General features: G+C 40.2%; 1 protein-coding gene across 10 annotated transcripts in view; it reads left to right on the top strand.

Annotated features, from left to right (window-relative positions):
* Window positions 1-22,726, top strand: part of LNX2 (ligand of numb-protein X 2) — a 100,932-nt gene that overhangs the window by 45,525 nt on the left and 32,681 nt on the right. For 6 of the 10 annotated variants that reach the window (XM_038377002.2, XM_038377044.2, XM_043504335.1 and 3 more), the window contains 3 exons: window positions 12,222-12,735; window positions 21,691-21,938; window positions 22,347-22,487. In XM_038377002.2, the coding sequence (XP_038232930.1) occupies window positions 12,335-12,735; window positions 21,691-21,938; window positions 22,347-22,487 (790 nt within the window). In that variant the 5' untranslated portion in view covers window positions 12,222-12,334. Of the gene's footprint in view, window positions 1-5,338; window positions 5,388-12,221; window positions 12,736-21,690; window positions 21,939-22,346; window positions 22,488-22,726 lie in introns of those variants that run through there. The other 4 variants (XM_038377063.2, XM_043504337.1, XM_043504336.1 and 1 more) reach the window with 2 other exon arrangements.

Genomic DNA, 22,726 nt, shown 5'->3' with positions numbered 1-22,726 from the left:
CCTCTCCAGCAATGTTGTTGATTTTTGACTTGTCAGACACCTTCCTGTGGCATCATAGCATTTTAATAGTTTATATCCTACAAAAAACTTGACAATGGCTAAGCTGCTGGTGTGCTAAGACCACAACCTATCATGCTGACCAATATTGTCCCATTGTTTCCTTGTACTGCCCAGTCACTTTCTGTATCCATTTGTTGTATATTTTCGTATACTTACTCTTCGGGGGCAGGGACAGTCTTTTTCTTCTGTGATTGTACTGCACATAGCACAATGGGGTCCTGGGCCATGACTGGGGCTCCTATGCTCCATACAAATAATAATTAGTAATAGTAAATACCCAAAGTTAGAATTGGGATAAACTTTTAGTATTTTCAGAGTAAAATCTTTCAGAATTACTTTAAAATTACTTTTAAAATCTGTTTTCCTGCATATGAATATAATGAAGCCCCAGATATCTTAATCATTAATACAAATGTTATAAAGCCATCAGAATATTGTTTCTAGTTCTGCTTCATTTACATGGGTATTTTTACTGTATATTTTCAATAATAAAAACAGAGCTGAACCTGCTGAGTCAGGCTGACAGGCAATGTAGGCAGTGGGAATTGACATGGAGCACTGCTCTTTATTCTATAGCACCAGATGTTTATCATGAAAAATATGATGAGATTAAATATGGAAGCATTTCTGCCATCTCTAATTATCTAGTCATACTATTGCCTACTTGAAACAGCTGTCAGAGTCACCAAATTAGATACTCTGTTTACTGGTAAGCATGATATTGGACTGAACGTTGCACTGGGAACTAGGTGTGACAGATAATGCAATCCCATGCAGTATATGTGTGGACCATATTGTGTTTAGTTTATAAATGGTTTGTGTGTCACTGTGGGTCAGGTGTTGTATCCAACTCTGGGCGGAGGACTACTGCAGCTTCTCTAGAAACCAAAAACGATGGAAGATGGTTAAGATGAATAATTCAGGATTGTAAATATCTCCAGAGAGGTACCACACACTCAGGAGGCTCACATATACTGGTTCAAACTGGGTTTTCCAGAGACCAACAAAGAGAAAGGAGTTTTGATATCAAAAGGCTGTGTTTAAACTGACTCAGGGACTTCTTTCTGATCCAGCAAATGGACAGGGCCTTCTGTCCAAGGGCAGTCCCAACCCTTGCAGAAGGATTGGAAAGTCTTTGGCCTACTGTAGCCCTGTAAGACTAATGGTGACCTCTGGTTAGCTTTTAGTGTGCTTTGATTTTTTTAAAAAACTGTTTTCTCTGTAATGCTTTTACAATAAGAATAAAGGTGGTTGCCTAGAAAGAGCTGTGCGGTAACTTGTAACTGGCAGTACACTGTTCACAACCCTTGGAAATAAAGCAAAGCACAGGTGCTGGTGTAACACCGACAGACCCCGGTTGTCGGTGAGCAGGATCGAACCTGGGACCTCTGGAGCTAAATGCATGAGCCTCTACTGCATGCGATAAAAGCCATACAGTTGTTAGCTAAGGCTGTAGAGCAGACTCATTAATCTCTCTCTAATTGGTCTCAGTGCCCCTAGATGGGACAGAGCACCACACGCAGGAGGTGTGTGGGTGACATTGGTCTTTAGGCAGACCAGCTTGCTGGTGGTATCACAGTGTAAGGCAGGGACCTGTGCAGCCTGTAAAGCCCCCCAGTCAAAAGGGAGTGGGACAAGAGTGCCTGCGCAGAAGACAGGTGATGGCTGGAGACCTGATTGGGCACTCCGGGAGTAGACTCACTGAGTAGGGGGATATAGGTGTGGTTACCTTGAAACTACGACACCAGGAATTTCTAATTTTTAATCTTGGCTCTGCTGTAGTTTGGGGCAAGTGATTTAACCTCTCCCTGTTTCGTCATCTACACGATACAGGGATGGTGCTTACCTGTGCCTTTTGGGTCGTATGAAGATTATTTTATATTTGTATGAAGGTTTGAAAATATAAAATCATATGCAATTATGAAGAATAAATATAACATTACTTAACAGCTATCTCATGCTCAGCTAGCATAGTGATGGGTGCAGTACAAGAACCAGAACAGAAGAGAATTCAGAAATCTTTAGAGACTCTTATATATTGTCCTTAGTCAACGTATCCTGTGACCCAACATGTTGATGAATGAGGTGTTGTGATTTGTTCTTGTAGTTATTATTTCATCTAGCTACCTCTTGGGCTGTGTTAGAGCAGCTATGCATCACCCTGCCAGAACAGATTTCTTCTATTTGGCTGCAGTAGGATGCCCTATATTTAGGCACTGCTGGTTGAATAAAGTCTCCATAGTAACTCCTACACCTTCCCTACCCAGAGCTGCTGGGGAAATAGGGCATCTCTATGCCTCAGCAAGTAGAGTAGCACCTTAGGGCTGTTGGCAGCCAGCCCAATTTAGAGAAGCCCTGAGGCTGCGGGAACAGGCCAGCATAGAACAGCCCTGGAACAAGGGGGAACAGAGCTGGTTATTTTTTCACTATCATTTTGGTTTCATAGCTTTCAAATGGATATCGTTTGATTGGTTTTGTATACATTATATAAAATGATCAAGTGTCCATTCCAAAATAAATTGTGATATCAATTAGTTGTATAGCAATGAAAGCTGGATCGTCTCAGTCTTGGAGAGAAGCTGATGCCATGCAGGGAGGCTACTGAGTTCAGCAAAGGAGTAACAGTGGCAGTCATTAAGAGAGTACTTGTTGGTCTTTCCTTTTGTTGAAAGAAAAGGCACAGAGTAGCACATGTAACTGGAAACTCTGGGATGTGAAACTTTTAAGAGGAACTGAGAATGTAAAACAGTTAATTTTAAAAAAATGTATTTGTATTTTGGGACCAGGGAAAAATCTGTTGTACAGTTTAAAAAATGATATATAATTATTAAGAACTAATCCTCCAATTTCTTAATGTGAGATTTTGAACCTGGCTAGTTTAAATTCTTCCAGGCATTCATTCAGAAATACATAGTTTAAATTGTGAAATAATAGTCTGTTCTTTGTCATGCATGAAGGGGACAGTACACTAATGTGAGGGAGGGCACAGCTGTTGCTGTGAGCTTTGTTCAATTCATATTTTATAGTATTGTTTCAGAAAAAAAAAGGTGAAAATCATGGCATTTGAATCCCGTTCCCCCCCAGAAAAACCCCAAACAAACGACATTTCAAGCCACTGCAGGAATTTGAGAAGATTCACTGAGAATTGTAGTTATATCAGTAAATCAGAACCAAAAGACCCATAAATAAGACCAATTTTAAACAAAAAAGAACTTGCTAAATATTTTTTGCACAGTTGGATATCCAGTCACAAGTGGTTGCCTAAGGGACAAGGTATTTTATTATAGAGACAAGGGCACCACCTGCACTATTCTGCTGTCTCACAAAAATCCCAGGAGACTTCCTTTCTGGTGAATTATATGTATTGAAAGACAAAGTCGGAACACTTTTGCTTTTTTTTTCCCCTCTACAGCTTTTTTTCCACTTGTTTGCCGTTTTCTTTAGCTGATACTATAATTCTAAGAGACATTTCAGCAGTTGTACATAGTCATGCTGGATACAGGATACTGAATATGGGCTTTCACTAGCCATGGAGGGAATGGATCCTTTCAAGACTGGGAAACGGCTCCCTCTTGGAGCCTCCAGTTGCAAAGGAACATAACATTTGAGAAAGCAAGAAGGGTCTGCTACCTCCTCTGATTCGGCTTCTATGAAATCAGAGATAATATACTGTTATTTATTAGATTGCTCCTGTCTACAGAACCCTTTGCAGCAGAAACTGAAACCAGTTGAAGGCAGTGCCACTTAGTGAGGTAGCCTCCGTAACCAGAACAGTCCCTCTGTTGGGGACTTCAGAGAAAATAGGGTGAATGAGAAAAAAGACTTTAGTCTCCAGCACAGATCACAAATCCCTGAGGTTGTAATTGATTCAATACCAATCTCTTGCCATCAGTACTCCAGTCTCATTCACTCTTGTGCCATCTGTCAGCCATGCTGTCCATCAGTAACCCATGGTGACCTGAGAGGAGGATGCATAGGGAAAGGATATGCACAAGAACAGTCAGACAACAAGAAGTTGTAATGTATTACAAGCCTCTCAACTCACTGATACAATGTCTGGATACTGTTCTCCACTCAAAAGTTCTGGAACCCAACAGAATCCATGAGTCCCCAGGGATGGAATATCAAAGCGGGTCCATCACCCAGTTCGAAAGGTGGAACGAGACCCAGACCTCAGCATGGAAGAGGTGATCAGACTGTGGCAAGGCATACTTAACTTGCATTCTGTCTCTTTGCATCTGTGCTGCAGATCAGATCAGTGTGTGCGCCATGGTTATCACCAGGGCTGTGAGATCTCATGCCATTGTACTGGAGTTACCCATGAGTCGTGGTGACTTCAGCATCATAAGAACACTATTATACTATTGCTAAAAATACTGCCATCTGTATGTAATTCTTCAGAGTCCCACTGGAATATCATTACCAGTAGCACCCCTTGGTGCTCAGGTGTGTCTACATAAACATTATTTACTCAAGTTACACTTATATATGACCTGACCTTAAATCTTTTTAAAACAAAGATTTTTGTGATAGTTCTGAATAGCACAGTGGAAATCTTGCATACACTTAAGAGCTTTCTTGCTTTACTTTTTTATTCACTTCTGTGTGCTGATGGGTTTTTTTATTTTTATTTTTTTTATTTAAGGCTCTTAATATATTAAGAATTCTTTTTACGTAAGAACAGCCATACTGGATCAGACCAAAGGTCCATCTAGCTCAGTATCCTGTCTTTCAATCGTGGCCAATGCCAGGTGCTTCAGGGGGAATGAATAGAACAGGTAATCATCAAGTGATCCATCCCCTGTCGCTCATTCCGAGCTTCTGGCAAACAGAGGCTAGGGACACCATCCTGCCCATCATGGCTAATAGCCTATCCTCAATGAATTTATCTAGTTCTTTTTTTAACCCTGTTAGTCTTGGCCGTCACAACATCCTCTGACAAAGAGTTTCACAGGTTGACTGTGTGTTGCATGAAGAAATACTTCCTTTTGTTTGTTTTAAACCTTCTGTCTATTAATTTCATTTGGTGACTTCTAGTTCTTGTGTTATGAGAAGGAGTCAATATCACCTCCTTATTTACTTTCTTCATATCAATTATTATTTTATAGACCTCTATCATCTCCCCCCTTAGTCATCTCTTTTCCAAACTGAGAAGTTAGTCTTATTATTATTCTCTCCTCATATGGAAGCTGTTCCATACCCCTAATAATTTTTGTTGCCCTTTTCTGTACCTTTTTAAATTCCAGTATATATTTTTTTTTTTAGCTGAGGCATCCAAATTTGCATGCAGTATTCAAGATGTGGGCATACCGTGGATTTATATAGAGGTAATATGATATTTTCTGTCTTATCATCCCTTTCCTAATGATTCCCAACAGTCTCTTAGTTTTTGTGACTGCCACTGCATATTGTGTGGATGTGTTCAGAGAACTACCCACAATGACTCCAAGATCTTTCTTGAGAGGTAGCAGCTAATCTAGATCCTATCATTTTGTACGTATAGTTGGGATTATGTTTTCCAATGTGCATTACTTTGCATTTATCAACATTGAATTTCATCTGCCATTTTGTTGCCCAGTCACCCAGTTTTTATCATCCTCTCTCCCAACGGCCGATGTTGTCATCTTTTGCCTTATCAAGTATCTCACTGGTATATCCATCATGTGATGCTGGACTGAGTTCTGTAAAGACGTGCAGTACAAGTAACTTACATTTTTAATAGGCTCCAGTGAGATACTTCATATGTCTTTTTTTTTTTTTAAACACAGAAATCATGATGTCTGGTGTCAAGACGTGTTGGTGTCAACAGATGGCTTAGGCAGTGGTGCTATAAGGAGGGCTTTGGGATGTATGGCCACTGGGAGGCATTCACGGACAGAGGACAGTTCTTTCGGGATGGACTTCATCTGAGTAGGGAAGGAAATAGACTTCTAGGATCGAGGCTGGCACAACTGGTAAAGAGAGCTTTAAACTAGGAATTAGGGGGAGATGGATGGGAGATGTCCAGGAAATCTCCACGCCAGATTTTAGCATTGAGAGGGAAGAAGACGAAGTAAGAAAGGATACAGCTGTGGGTAGGAGAATGTATATAAGGAGCGAGGGCGGTGTGGATACTAGTCTAATAGGTTATACTGGCTGTAGAATGACTGTGCCTAATAGGGTACAAAATGTGAGCAAGGCCAAACAGCAAAAATTAAGATGTTTATATACCAATGCGAGGAGCCTAGGTAACAAAATGGAGGAACTAGAGCTACTGTGCAGGAAGTGAAACCAGATATTATAGGGATAACAGAAACATGGTGGAATAGTAGTCATGACTGGACTACAGGTATTGAAGGGTATGTGCTGTTTAGGAAAGACAGAAACAAAGGTAAAGGTGGTGGAGTAGCATTGTATATCAATGATGAGGTAGAATGTAAAGAAATAAGAAGCGATGCAATGGATAAGACAGAGTCCGTGTGGGCAAAAATTACATTGGGGAAGAAAACTAGTAAAGCCTCTCCTACGATAGTGCTTGGGGTGTGCTATAGACCTCCGGGATCTAATTTGGATATGGATAGAGGCCTTTTTAATGTCTTTAATAAAGTAAATACTAATGGAAACTGCGTGATCATGGGAGACTTTAACTTCCCAGATATAGACTGGAGGACCAGTGCTAGTAATAATAATAGAGCTCAGATTTTCCTAGATGCGATAGCTGATGGATTCCTTCATCAAGTAGTTGCTGAACCAACTAGAGGGGATGCCATTTTAGATTTGATTTTGGTGAGTAGCGAGGACCTCATAGAAGAAATGGTTGTAGGGGACAATCTTGGCTCAAGTGACCATGAGCTAATTCAGTTCAAACTAAATGGAAGGATTAACAAAAATAAATCTGCAACTAAGGTTTTTGATTTCAAAAGGGCTGACTTTCAAAAATTAAGGAAATTAGTTAGGGAAGTGGATTGAACTGAAGAACTTACGGATCTAAAGGTAGAGGAGGCCTGGGATTACTTTAAATCAAAGCTGCAGAAGCTATCGGAAGCCTGTATCCCAAGAAAGGGGAAAAAATTCATAGGAAGGAGTTGTAGACCAAGCTGGATGAGCAAGCATCTTAGAGAGGTGATTAAGAAGAAGCAGAAAGCATACAGGGAGTAGAAAATGGGAGGGATCAGCGAGGAAAGCTACCTAATTGAGGTCAGAAGATGTAGGGATCAAGTGAGACAGGCTAAAAGTCGAGTAGAGTTGGACCTTGCAAAGGGAATTAAAACCAATAGTAAAAGGTTCTATAGCCATATAAATAAGAAGAAAACTAAGAAGGAAGAAGTGGGGCCGCTTAACACTGAGGATGGAGTGGAGGTTAAAGATAATCTAGGCATGGCCCAATATCTAAACAAATACTTTGCCTCAGTCTTTAATAAGGCTAAAGAGGATCTTAGGGATAATGGTAGCATGACAAATGGGAATGAGGATATAGAGGTAGATATTACCATATCTGAGGTAGAAGCGAAACTGAAACAGCTTAATGGGACTAAATCGGGGGGCCCAGATAATCTTCATCCAAGAATATTAATGGAATTGGCACCTGAAATTGCAAGCCCATTAGCAAGAGTTTTTAATGAATTTGTAAACTCAGGAGTAGTACCGAATGATTGGAGAATTGCTAATATGGTTCCTATTTTTAAGAAAGGAAAAAAAAGTGATCCGGGTAACTAAAGGCCAGTTAGTTTGACATCTGTAGTATGCAAGGTCCTGGAAAAAAATTTTGAAGGAGAAATTAGTTAAGGACATTGAAGTCAATGGTAAATGGGATAAAATACAACATGGCTTTACAAAAGGTAGATCGTGCCAAACCAACCTAATCTCCTTTTTTGAAAAGGTAACAGATTTTTTAAATAAAGGAAATGCAGTGGATCTAATTTACCTAGATTTCAGTAAGGCATTTGATACTGTGCCACATGGGGAATTATTAGTTAAATTGGAGAAGATGGGGATCAATATGAACATCAAAAGGTAGAAAAGGAATTGGTTAAAGGGGAGACTGTAACGGGTCCTACTGAAAGGCGAACTGTCAGGATGGAGGGAGGTTACCAGTGGAGTTCCTCAGGGATCGGTTTTGGGACCAATCTTATTTAATCTTTTTATTACTGACCTTGGCACAAAAAGTGGGAGTGTGCTAATAAAGTTTGCAGATGATACAAAGCTGGGAGGTATTGCCAATTCGGAGAAGGATCGGGATATTATACAGGAGGATCTGGATGACCTTGTAAACTGGAGTAATAGTAATAGGATGAAATTTAATAGTGAGAAGTGTAAGGTTATGCATTTAGGGATTAATAACAAGAATTTTAGTTATAAATTGGGGACGCATCAATTAGAAGTAACGGAAGAGGAGAAGGACCTTGGAGTATTGGTTGATCATAGGATGACTATGAGCTGCCAATGTGATATGGCTGTGAAAAAAGCTAATGCGGTTTTGGGATGCATCAGGAGAGGCATTTCCAGTAGGGATAAGGAGGTTTTAGTACTGTTATACAAGGCACTGGTGAAACCTCACCTAGAATACTGTGTGCAGTTCTGGTCTCCCATGTTTAAAAAGGATGAATTCAAACTGGAGCAGGTACAGAGAAGGGCTACTAGGATGATCCGAGGAATGGAAAACTTGTCTTATGAAAGGAGACTTAAGGAGCTTGGCTAGTTTAGCCTAAGTAAAAAAAGGTTGAGGGGAGATATGATTGCTCTCTATAAATATATCAGAGGGATAAATACAGGAGAGGGAGAGGAATTATTTAAGCTCAGCACCAATGTGGACACAAGAACAAATGGGTATAAACTGGCCACCAGGAAGTTTAGACTTGAAATCAGACGAAGGTTTCTAACCATCAGAGAAGTGAAGTTTTGGAATAGCCTTCCAAGGGAAGCAGTGGGGGCAAAAGATCTATCTGGTTTTAAGATTCTACTTGATAAGTTTATGGAGGAGATGGTATGATGGGATAATGGGATTTTGGTAAGTAATTGATCTTTAAATATTCAGGGTAAATAGGCCAAATCCCCTGAGATGGGATATTAGATGGATGGGATCTGAGTTACCCAGGAAAGAATTTTCTGTAGTATCTGGCTGATGAATCTTGCCCATATGCTCAGGGTTTAGCTGATTGCCATATTTGGGGTCGGGAAGGAATTTTCCTCCAGGGCAGATTGAAGAGGCCCTGGAGGTTTTTCGCCTTCCTCTGTAGCATGGTTGACTTGAGGGAGGCTTCTCTGCTCATTGAAGTCTTTAAACCATGATTTAAGGACTTCAATAGCTCAGACATGGGTGGGGTTTTTCATAGGAGTGGGTGGGTGAGATTCTGTGGCCTGCGCTGTGCAGGAGGTCAGACTAGATGATCAGAATGGTCCCTTCTGACCTTAGTATCTATGAATCTAAGACATTGATTATGGAGCCAACGTTGTTGAAGTAACCAAATTGGTCCAGTGACATTTCCTGAGCTGGGATGACTGAGATTTTTCCTGCTTATTATGTTTGGGTATTTAAAGAATAGGAATGGTGCTGATTGTAATTAATAGTTGGGAATAGGTTTGGCTTTCAGAAAATATCTGCTTATAAATGGCTTCACTACTCATCCTCCACTGCCGCTATTGTCCTGCTGCTATCTGTTAATGTTCCATTGAACTCTTTGGAATGTTGGAACGTGTGGGACCTGATGCATTCTCTTTGGATGTTCCTGGAACATTAAGCAGTCAGATAATATAATTTTGTAAATTCCCAAATTATTCTTTGGAAAGTGACCCCTGCTGTGACAAAGTTCCTCCTCTGCCTTGGTGGGTCCTGCGCTCTCTGGCGGATTTGCTCACCTCAGAGGTTCACAGCAGCCCTCAGCTTGGCCACTTCTGCTGGAGGCTCAAACCTGCCGGTCACTCAGCTAACCTCATCACTGGCCAGCATGGGGGAAATGGAGAACAATCTCTGCAGTCTCTGTTGTCCCACCTAGGGGGTTGGGGACAGACCAGATTGCTTTCCAAATTAGACCTTCCCTTCAGGTGTTGCTCACAGACCAGGTCAACTCCTCCTGTGTCCGATCAGGAGTTGGGAGGATTGGGGGAACCTGGACCCACCCTCTACACCGGGTTCCAGCCCAGGGCCTGTGGATAGCAGCTGTCTACATCTCCTGTATCAGCTGCGTGACAGCTACAACTCCCTGGGCTACTTCCCCCTGGCCTCCCCCCAGCACCTTCTTTATCCTCACCGCAGGATCTTCTGCCTGAAGCCTGGTCACGCTTGTACTCCTCAGTCCTCCAGCAGCACGCCTTCTCGCTCCCTGCTCCTTGCATGCCCCCCACTAACTGATGGGAGGTCCTTTTTAAACCAGGTGTCCTGATTAGTCTGCCTGCCATAACTGATTCTAGGAAGTTCTTAATTGGCTCCAGATGTCTTAATTAGCTCTAGCAGGTTCCTGATTGCTCTAGTGCAGCCCCTGCTCTGGTCATTCAGGGAACAGAAAACTATTCATCCAGTGGCCAGTATATTTGCCTTCTACCAGACCCCATACCCCACTGGTCTGGGCTATCACACTAGTTTTCTAGAACATTTATTTTTGACTGATTTTATGTGTAGAGAGCAGTCCTTAGGAAAGTCCCACACCGTCTATATTATTTTATTGACCAGTGTGGACATAAAGTTAAGGGAATTAGATTCTGTATAGAGAGAGGCCCTAGATACAAGGTTCCTTGTCAGATTTTTTTGGCAGATTTCTTACGTAATGCATTGAAGGCTGGTTTCCATGTCATCTAGTTCTGCATTCACGGTCACTAGTAACAAAGAACTGTTATCCTATTCCCTCATGAAATCCTTTGCCAAAGGTGCACATTATCTACTACAAGATAGGGCAATGAGGAACATCAATTTCCACAGCAGTATAGAATCCTGGATTACAAATTGCTATTGAATCCTTTTTGCATCAAAGAATATCATAATCCTTGCAAAATGTGCCCAAAGTCTTCTGTTTTGCTGTGTGGGTTAGAATGTGCAGTCTAGCAAAAAAAAAAAAAAAAAAAAAAGTTTTTGCAATGCAGGAAAATTTTGAAGGACTAACAGCTGTTTAGAGAAATAAAAAGCCTAAAATACATTAGATTTGTTTTATAAATAAAAACATTTGTAGTCACTAAGCTACTTGGAGGCAGAAGTAATTATTATTTATTTTTTTATAAAGGGAGAGAAAATTGGAATAAGAATTGGTGAGGAGCCCAATCAGTATTTGTATGAACTTTAGGTCTACTGTAGAACTGAAACTTCTGTGATAGGGTGACTTGGCTGTGTAGTTCCCTGACCATGTATATCTTGTTTAATTATTAATAAAGTTAACATGCTTAAGGTTTGGAAAATAAATCTCATAATAAGCAAGGACTAAGTATTGGCTTTGACTGACATTTAAGTATCCTAGCTAGGTGTAAATTCTTTATATGTGAGTGTGCTGTGTTTAACTTCATTAGATGTAAAAGCAAACCTATTGATTGTGTGGTGTCAATAGTTATGCACAATTTATGATCAGTTTACACCATACCTTTTTCCTGTCCTTTTACTACATTTTGAATCAAAGGTATAATATTGGGTAGAATTAGTTACCCTCAATGTGCAGTAATCCACTAATTAAGAACGTATAGGCACAATGTGGCATGTGAACAGTGTTTTGTTAATTGGATGCCACAGACTGAGCAGCTATTGAGGTTGCTGAAGAAATTCATTTCTTCATGTTTTAGAGTATACATTTGATTAAATGGCCTCATAACCTCAGTTCACAATGGAATATATTTGTGTTAGTTCGTAAAACTAATTGTTTTGTTTTAATCTAAAATAGTATAACATAGTGTTCTTGCTGTTAACCCACAATCCTATTGGAGGCAAAAGCTACACAATAATTGGAATTGTATTACATTACAGCTGTTACGTAGCAATAAAATGTTTCTATTGTAATACAAAATTAGTGTTATGGGTTTGTTTCATTTTAACCCTTTTATGATGGATTTCTGGAAAGAAAAATAAAATTTATGTCCGTTAATCTAATTAGGGCATTTTTAATAAATATTTTGTTAAACTGGAGCAATTTAAACTGTTCTAAACAGTGTTTTCATATTGCTCATTTGTAGCACAGTATGAATAACTTTAATTTTCTTGTATGTTGCAGAAAAATGAACTTTCATTGAAGAGCATAAGAATAAGTCACCTTACTGTAAAAAATCAAGACTACACAACATGTCTAACTGGTGAAGAAACAAAACCTGCACCATATGTTGTACAATGGGTACTACAAATGATGAGATGGTTTCAGTAGAGCAGACTCCCTCCTTGAACCCTCTGTGTTTTGAATGTGGCCAGCAACATTGGACAAGGGAGAATCATTTGTACAACTATCAGAATGAAGTGGATGATGACTTGGTCTGCCATATTTGCCTTCAGCCTTTGTTGCAGCCATTAGACACCCCTTGTGGACACACGTTCTGCTACAAGTGCCTAAGGAACTTTTTGCAGGAGAAGGATTTCTGTCCATTGGATCGAAAAAGGCTCCATTTTAAACTCTGCAAAAAATCCAGTATTCTCGTTCATAAACTGTTAGACAAATTGTTTGTTTTGTGTCCCTTTTCTTCAGTATGTCAGGAGGTAATGCAACGATGTGAGCTGGAAGCACATCTCAAAAACAGGTGAGCAATGGAGGGGATTGTCTAGTACAGCTTTTTATATTGTTAGGATAGTTTTAGTAGCGGTCTAAATTGTGTGGATTTTATACAGTAAAATTTTGTCAAATATTCAGTATAGAAGATGTTTATTGACAAATCTGTTCCTGGAACAGGTCAGTCACTCATTGCTTAACTGTGTTTGGTTTTATTTTATTTTATTTTTTATTTTATTTTTGAGGGGTAGCAGATGCACTTATAAGGGATTTGATTTTTTTCTGCATGTTTCACCCTGTGAGTTTTGGAGCACCGTCAACTCCCAATGAATGGGAATAAGACACTTAGCACTTTGCAGGATTGGGTCCCTTATGAGCAGACAGAGTGGCTTGTGCTATATAACCTGGGAGATGTAAATTCTGGAGTATCTTCCTTGTTTTTGCTCTGTGTCTGTCTCCAGACCTCAAAGGAACTGAGCTGCAGTGCACTGTGCTATGATGTGGTTATAGGGCAAGGGTGGGCAAACTTTTTAGCCCGAGGGCCACCTTGGCGTTACAAACTGTATAGAGAGCCAGTAGGGAAGGCTGTGCCTCCCCAAACAGCCTGACACCCGCCTCCTATCCGCATTCTCCCACTTCCTGCCCCCTGACTGCCCCCCTCAGAACTGCCAACCCATCCAACAGTCCTTGTCCCCTGACCACCCCCTCCCGGGACCCCTGCCACTAACCGCCCCCTGGGACTCCACCGCCTATCCACACCCCCGCCCCAACTGCTCCCCGGGACCTCACTCCCTATCCAACCCCCCTCCTGCTCCCTGTCCCCTGACTGACCTCCCCACCAAACCTCCGCCCCATCCAACCGCCCCCTGCTTCCTGTTCCCTGATTGCCCCGGGACCCCCTGCCCCTTACCCAACCCTGCCCCCTTATCATGCTGCTCAGAGCAGCAGAAGCTCACAGCTCCACCGCCCGCACTGCCTGGGAGGAGCAGCGGGCCAGAGCACTGATGGCGTGGTGTGCTGAGGCTGCGGGGGAGGGGCCGGGGGCTAGCCTCCCCAGCCGGGAGCTCAAGGGCTGGGCAGGATGGTCCCATGGGCGGTAGTTTGCCCACCTCTTTTATCGGGCGAGGAGTAGAAATGGCTGCTGTAGAGCAACTGACAAGGATTATTTCTGAGGGCTTGGTGGCTCATAAAGGATGGCGGTGTAAACCTTAAAACTCTACCAGACTGCCTGAATATATACTGTACTTGCTACCCTGGTGAAGTGATGGCCTCTGAGATTTCTTTGTAAGATATTACTCAAAGGTTTATGGCCTTCTGTTACACAAATTAAAATAAACCTGGTAATTTTATATTTCTTTTCCTTCTTACTCCCCAATATCTTGAAATATTGAAAGGAGAGCAAGATAAAGGGAAAAAGAAATACAAGCAACCAAATTAGAGAAGATGAAGTTATGTAACTTGACCCCCCCAATGTCTGCTATATGCACAATTGAGGAAAGTACTATCTAGTAGTACTGTTGGGTTGGTTATCTAGGTGGTATTTCACTCTTAAATGTAAACTGTCATTTTTTTGTAATAAGAATATTAAAAATTCTTTGTTTCATTGAGTGGCATTTCATTGTTTTTGTTTTCTAAACAATATTTCAGGATATTTTCAGTAAATATTTAGATGGTTTTATTATTACTCTTATTTCATTAACTGAAATGGGGCCAAGCTGAGTCAAATTTGTGTCATCGACAAAAATGTGAGCATCCCATCACATTTGGTGTGAGGAACTGAAGTATGACAGTGATAGAGAGTTAGTGTGTTGAAAAGCTTTGTGAATATGTAGCCCCTAATAAGTGTCACATTTTAAAGGGTTTGGGGGGGTCTTAAAATTAAAATAGGAGAGGAATATGGTCAAGCATTAAATGAAGAGAGGGAGGTGACGGATAAAAGAGAAATATGGAATGCATCTGATGCCAGAATTTTTTTTCCATCCGTAGATGTTATTTCATTCAAGCCTATTTACGCATGCATTGCGTTTTACATTTTAAACAATGTATTACATACACTACTGAAGGCGGAGGTTTCCGTAAAGTTCTATCTCTGCCTTTCTCTGGAAAAAGGTCCAATCCCCTCCCCCAGTGAAATAACTATTTTTAATTTGCATTCAGCTTTCTGACAGCAGCTTTCACTGTTTTTCTTCATTCAGGATAGGATCACATCTAACCTACATGATGGTGAAAAAAACTCTGATTTGGCTAACTGTATAACCCTAATATATTAAATCATTTTTTTTTAAAAAACAGAGATGCATCCCAAACATTAACTTCAAATGATATTTCACTACTGTTGCCCTCAACCTTCCTAGCCCTCTTCCATTATTTGCCATTTCTTTCTCAATTGAGTCAAATTTAGATTGTAAGCTCCTCATGGCAGGGACTTGTCACTTTGGTGTGAAATACCATGCATACGCATTTCAGCACTTTATAAAATCATTGTGTGTCTAATGCACAAGTCATATAATGAGGTCTAATTTAAACTGAATCTTTATTTATTCCCATCAATCAGTCTGTAACAACATTTCAGTTGCTGTGCACCATGCATATGGAATTCCCTTTCTGTTGACTTGTGCTACTGATAACCTTCATGCATTTTATATATGTGTTAAAGTTGTTTTTCAATATAGCTTATTTATAAACATTGGAATACGTTTATGTAAAGTACCTCTACTGGCATAAAAGGTGCAATAAATGCATAGCTTGAATTTGATTTGATATGGATTGGTGAATCCAATAAAATACTACTACTGATTATTAAATGCTAGATAAATGTACAATTCAGTACTGTTGTAATCTTTGTCATAGATATTACAAACCAGCTTCAGTGAGTACTCGGACGAACATGCCTGCTTTTCTAAGAAATGAAATATGCTAGTCTCACTGTTAAAAACATTCAAACTCAGAATTAAAATTTCCAGTGAAATAATAATTGGCTTCATTTAAGCAGCAAGGCTGCAAGAAATTTTATAATATCCACCAGTCAACTCCAGAGTGTGTAGTAAATGCAGAACACTCTATCAAGGAAATTAGAAGCATGAGGCACAAATTTGATGATTTCTTGCGCAATAATCACTCCCCAAGTTATCTCATTGCTTAATTAGAATCCCCTTGATTTATCGGTTTTACGGGTTCATCAGATTTGCTTGGGAACCACAGACCCTTAGAGTCCGCCCTTGTAAGGGACTCTTTTACTTTATTTCCTTAGCATGTGGTATTTAGAAGTCTTGTTAATGTTTAATAACTAACAATGGTATTGGTATCTACTTTATCAAATATCATTTACTTGACACAAGTCCAAGAAAACCTTCGTGAACTTCTGCAATATTTGATTTAAATTCGGCTTACTGAGTCTTCAGATCTAATTAAATTCCGTTCTAGAAAGGTACAGCTTTTGTTCAGCACAATGCAGTTTTGGTTCACATGAAGATTTAGGCCCTGTCTTAGGGGTTTTTTATTATTATTTTTATTTAAGCTGAGCCACAATTTGCCATCCAGTATTAAAAAGTATAGCCACTTCAGAAGGTACCACAACACTCCTCCATATCCCCCATTACTGAACATTTAGTGCTTTCTTTAAAATGAATTTTTTGTGGAAAGTTAAATTTAAACCTTCTATAAAAGCCTCTTTTGCCAGAGAAGAACCTTTTGAGTTGTTCAGTGGCTGGAAACCAGCATATTTAATGTGTAGATTCATATATAACTATAGCAAGATTTACAGAAAAAAACATTACAATAAATGCAAAACCTACTATTCAAAAGTAAGGAAAAGCCAAAGGATTGGAGTTTGAATGTTCCTTGCTTAACACCTATTCCCACCCTAAGTTACAAGTTGTGTTCCCATCAACAAGATGCCCTGGTGAAAGCCTAGCTCGTTGCCACACTCGGTTGCTGGGAAGGAGGAAAGTGCTCGGATTCCTTCCAGAATGCTGTCCCTGGCCCCTGTATTGGGTGCTCATCTTTCATATCTGCCTTTAGATACTAAGTGTCTGATGCATATGAAGCTTTTCTAGCCTTCCAAAACTTCTGCAATTGCTGGAAGGGTGAAGGAGCTTTCTGTGGCTTTTCCCACTCTTGACCCTCCTGGCTACTGAGAGAAGGGGTCCTCATCACTGCTCTTACCCCTCCTCCATCTTCCGAGTTTGCACAAGAAAGGGTGGAGGGAAGAGAGATTTCCACAATGGAACCCCTCCTCCCAGAGGTTTTTTGGGTCCTCCCCCCCCACACTCCCAAAGCAAATAGATACCACCAATGCATGGGTTTGCTGCTGATCTGCTGCTCCTAGTCCTGATAGGCCATGATACATTAGCTCTTACACACATGGCGCCCTGATCTAAGGAAAATCTATTTTACATCATTTTGGAGATTTTTAAAAACGCTAATACCACCTCTTCTATTATTCATAAGTAAGATGACCTGATTTTACAGATAGAATAATATGAAAAATAGTGCCAGTAAAATGCATTTTACATTCTGAAGTTCTGATCATGTAGCTTGTTGTGTGAAGATAGATCTCTGTGTCCTCACAGAGACCCACTGACTTCAGCAGAGCTCTGTCTGAGGACAGCGAGCTACCCATATACAACAAATTTCAAGATTGAGGCCCAAAAATAGCTTTTCTCCAAAATATTTGGAATAAACAAAATAGGTCAAGATGTTTGGTATAGTCTGGAATTTGTATTGGCCACGTGTTTGGAATGGCCTGCATAACTTGTGGGTGGCTTCAATATTTGAATAATTCACACATACTGTGCATGATAAACCCCTTTATCTAGATAATAAGATTCCAGGAATGTCACTCTGAAGCCTAAAGTATCTGTGCTAGTGTGAAATGATGGAAGTAGCTACAAGTATGGTTAAGAACTCTTTTGTTCAGAATATCACCAGGTAAAATCATCACTAGGATTCATGGTCTATTGCCTTCCAATGTTTAAGTTTTCAGCCATTTGACTTTACTAATTACACTATGAAGTGTGCAGCTGCAGTATTATCATGACCTGTATCTATGCCACGCCTAGAGTCCTAGACCATTATAAGATAAGGTATCTCAACCAATCACTGCTTTCTACTCTATAGCTGATTTGCTTACCACATTTGCATTGGTTGTATGCGGGAGACTGCACAGATGGGGGATTATTTGGCCTCGGTACTATACCCAACTGCCACCTGCACAAATCCACACAACTCTCCTAGCACAGAACACACACATCAACATAATCACCCAAACAGAAATACCACCAGAGCATGCAATAATCCCAAACATCACCCTTTAGCCTAAAGTGTCTGGTGAGTCACTGTGAAGTGAGGGGGACAGCTATAAACATAGCTGAGAACTCTTTTTATTTGGACTATCACTAGGTTTAATTGTCATTGTGATCTGTAATCTGTTACCATCCAATTTTTAAGTTCTCAGCCATTTTTGGTATTTTACACACACAACTTTATGAATTTCACCTGTGCAATAGCACAGACTTTCAGCAATTTGTATAGTAATCAGAATCTATATACTGCTATAGGATAGATAGATATTCTAGGTCTATAGTCAAGGTCAAGGACTAGCTTGCACAAGAAAGGGTGGAGGGAAGAGAGATTTCTGCAACTCAACCCCTCCTCTGACCTGAAGTATTATTTGGGTCCTCCCACCCAATGTTGAGTGGCATTTCATCATCCATTCTAGCTCATTCATGAGGCTCTTCTTACAAGCATTTGTTACCTGTAAATTGGATTAATTATGTTTTAATGGGTTAGTCACATAGAATACTGCATGAAAAGTACACTGGGATCACTGGACATGCTTATCATGTTATCGAAATTTCCTCATTTTAACTTCAGTTTATAAAGTTCCTATTTAGGAAAATAATACCAAAACCTTATTTTTTTGTGAAGACTTTAGTCATCTTCCAAATACATGTGAGAAATACACCCTATGGAAGAATTGACACCAGGTTGTAAAGCTGTAGTTTTGACATAGACAGGACTCTTCAAAAATATTTCTTAAAAAAAAGTCTTCTCTAACAGTATCAAAATAAAATTCTAGATTACCCAGCATCCATACCCCCTAACTGTGATCTCTATAGCTCTCATGAGCTAGATTGATAGTTAGAACAGATCAATATTTTAATGAGACTTGTAGGGAACCTTCAGGTTCACAGGCAGTAAACTTCGTGCTTCAGTAAGTGGAACTCGATTCCTTCGGTGTGGATACTGAACCCTAGTGTGGTGCTAGGGGAAACTGTGCTGCTGGAAATTTTTCAGTATTACCAACTCAAGCATTTAAAATTACAAGTCAGATCCTGAAATATCATATTGACTTAAAAATCATGACATTTTAAAAAATAATAAATTTGTTTTGTCTTCTGGTGTTTGAGCCTTTTGGGACTCGCATTTTCAATCTTTGCTCTGCAGCCATGAGGGCTAGAAACATATTCTTAAAAAAACAAAACTGAGATTCTCATGACTCGAAGAGCTGGGGCTTTAAGAAAAACACCTAAAATCATGAGTCTCATGATCAAATCATGAGAGTTGGCAACACTCCATCTTACGGATGAGACATAAGACCCAGGTCCAGACCTGATCACCAATGTACATGAAAGGCATTATGTAAATATAAGATCATTGTATAAATGAAAGATCATCATAATATTGTAGGTTTCAGAGTAGCAGCCGTGTTAGTCTGTATTCGCAAAAAGAAAAGGAGTACTTGTGGCACCTTAGAGACTAACAAATTTATTAGAGCATAAGCTTTCGTGAGCTACAGCTCACCAAATGCATCCGACGAAGTGAGCTGTAGCTCACGAAAGCTTATGCTCTAATAAATTTGTTAGTCTCTAAGGTGCCACAAGTACTCCTTTTCTTTTTGCATAATATTGTATAGTCCCTTTGCACTTACAGTTGTCGCCACATATAAATAACATATAGGAAACTCTCAAACAAAAAACCACTAAGTAGATTGGGAACAGCTTAATTAGGGGCTCATTAAAGCAGTTATAAAGAAGAGATAGTGGAATTTTGAGGGAAGAACCAAGTGGGGGGAAAAGGAAAAATGTGTATTTCCAACCCAACCATAGGTCAGGAAGCAAGAGGAACTGGGAAAATAAAAGGCTTTATACTAATTAAAAGGAAACTTTGTAAATTAAGGCCTGTGCATTTTTTATTTTCCTGCCTGAAATTATCTGTTGGTTGCTGTCTTTTTAACCATGCTGAAGAAAGCCCTGGTTCTGGCTCCCTGTATACTAGCCTGAGGTAGAGAAATGCTCTGTTCAGAAAACTTATGCATGCACAGATGACAGCAGGATGTAGATTTTTTTTCTTGTTTTTCGCTACAGCCTCGGCCATGCTATATAGAGCTGACTTGGAATCAGGCTTTAAATTGTTAAGCAATACAAATTGATATGCTACCTATTCGAGGCATAGATTGATGTGATGGGAGGGGAAGTGTGTGTGACACTGCACTCTATATAATTCTATAAAAATATGCTAATGAGTGTGAATATAAAGTAACTGAAATATGCTTCATACAAAAGGTCTCTTGTAAGGTATCATTACAAAGATTATAATCTATTGAGTGTGGTCATCCTATTTGTATAAATGTATCATTCTTGTATCTGAAATTAGAAATATGCAATATAACTCTAAGGTCCTATTATAGTTATGCAAAGTGTGGGCCATTAATGGTGGTTTGGAATCTTAATGGCTCCCATTGACCGAGACAATTAACTGTAAATGGCTCTGTTTTACTTGTAAGTCTTCCTCTATATATGTGGGCTGGCAAGTGGGTAATGAAGTCTTACAGTAACATGTGATCATGTCACCTGAACTGAAATCCATTTTTAACCTGGTGCTTTTCCATTGAGGAGAGGTGGGAACCCAGAGGGACAAAGGATTCCGGCCTTATGCAAAAGATATATAAGTGGGTGGAATAGAACAAGGGGGGCAGCAATCACGAGAAATCCCCTAGCTACCACCTGAGCTGGAACAAGGGCTGTACCAGGGGAAAGGATTGTGCCCAGACTAGGAAGGCTTCCAGTCTGAAAGAAACTTATTGAAACATCTCTGAGGGTGAGATTTTATCTGTATTCAGTTTTATTACTATACTAGACTTGGACTTGTGTGTTTTATTTTATTTTACTTGGTAATTCACTTTGTTCTGTCTGTTACTACTTGGAACCACTTAAATCTTACTTTCTATATTTAATAAAATCACTTTTTACTTATTAATTAACCCAGAGTATGTATTAATACCTGGGGGGCAAACAGCTGTGCGTATCTCTCTTTCAGTGTTATAGAGGGCGAACAATTTATGAGTGTACTCTGTACAAGCTTCATGCAGGGTAAAATAGATTTATTTGGGGTTTGGACCCCACTGGGAGTTGGGCATCTGAATGTTAAAGACAAACATTTCTTAAGCTGCTTTCAGTTAAGTCTGCAGCTTTGGGGCATATGGTTCAGACTCTGGGTCTGTGTTGGAGCAGACTGGCATGTCTGGCTCAACAAGACAGGGTGCTGGAGTCCCAAGCTGGCAGGGAAAGTAGGGGCAGAAATAGTCTTGGCACATGAGTTGGCAGCCCCAAGGGGGTTTCTTTGATCCAACCCATCACAGTGTGGAGGGAAATTGAATAAGGGGCATACAAGGGGGCAGGGCTTGGACTCAGAGTAAGGGATTGGGTAGCATGGAACTGTGATACCTATTCTTGGAAATGAGGAAGGGGGCATTCTATGGACGGCAAATGAAAGGATGCCTGGAAGGGGAGCAAGAGACTAGTAGGACGTAGACTGGAAGGCATGCTGGTGACTGGGGAACATGGAAGCAGTGGGCGCTGTGGACTTGGAGAGCCATGGAAGTGAGTTGCAGGAAATTTGGGACAGGAATGTTCAAACTTTTTGTGCTGTGTAATACGACCACTTTTTATATATATTTGAAAGTAACATGACAGTCTATCTCAAGGTGTCCTGGAGCTTCCCATCGAAGGGTTGTACTGGAGAAAAGGAAGACTAGCAAACTGCAGACGGAAGCTGAGAATGAAAATGGGCCGAGTGTGATAGATCACCCAGGCACGTTATCTCCAGATACAGACCATGCTGGGACAGGACCTGTGCCAGTGGATCAGAACTTTACACCAACTACTCTTCCTGCGTGGACAGATGAGCCTGGCCTTGACAACCCTGCCTTTGAAGAGAGCACAGTAGCAGACGGTATGTCATATTTGTCTTTTAATTCTCTGTTTGATCTGTCTAAATCAAACCGAGAAACTTAAAATGACATAATTGTAAGTTTATCTCCTGCAAACAAATAACAAACCCTACATCTCCAACTGCTGTGCTTGTCCTATAGTGATTCTTATTGGAAAGTTAAACTCCCGAAAGAGTTCCCTACTTGAAAATGTAGCACTTGAATGAAAACACAATTAGTTGGGAAAGATCTGTCTGTTGTTTTTATTGCAATAGTATCATATTGGTATAACACAAAGCTATCTGGTACTGTAGAGCATGTTGATGTCTCTGTTCTGTTAATGGTCTGATAGCTACATTGAGGCAATGTGTTTTCTATAGAATTGCTGAAACTGGTTTCTAAGATGAGATTTTTTTCCCCTGGATCAACAGGCTTCCCACCTATGGAATACTGTCCTGTTCAAATGAAAAGGCAACTGAGTAACTCCTGCATCCATCTGCATCGATCTAACAGTAACACCTCTAGCATCTGCGATATTAGAGAGGAAACACTGAGCCTTACCACAGAGGAAGGTGGTCTTTCCCCTTCCTTTTCCTGTTTGTAGGCTGTGTACTCACCATTCATTAGCATCCTCCTCTTCCATTGTAGCTGTCTGTGTTTGTGTTTGGAGGGGTGCTTGCTTCTTGCCTTGACCTTGTAAATCAGTGACAGCTGTTGCTGTCGTGCGGAACTGGTTAAGGAAGGAGTGACAAATATGTAATTCTAACTTCTTAGATTTGGACTCACAATATTATGTTTCTTTTCTATTATT

This window comes from Dermochelys coriacea, chromosome 1 (assembly GCF_009764565.3).
Source record: "Dermochelys coriacea isolate rDerCor1 chromosome 1, rDerCor1.pri.v4, whole genome shotgun sequence".
Classification (NCBI taxonomy): domain Eukaryota; kingdom Metazoa; phylum Chordata; order Testudines; family Dermochelyidae; genus Dermochelys; species Dermochelys coriacea.
This window is presented reverse-complemented; position numbering and strand designations above follow the sequence as displayed.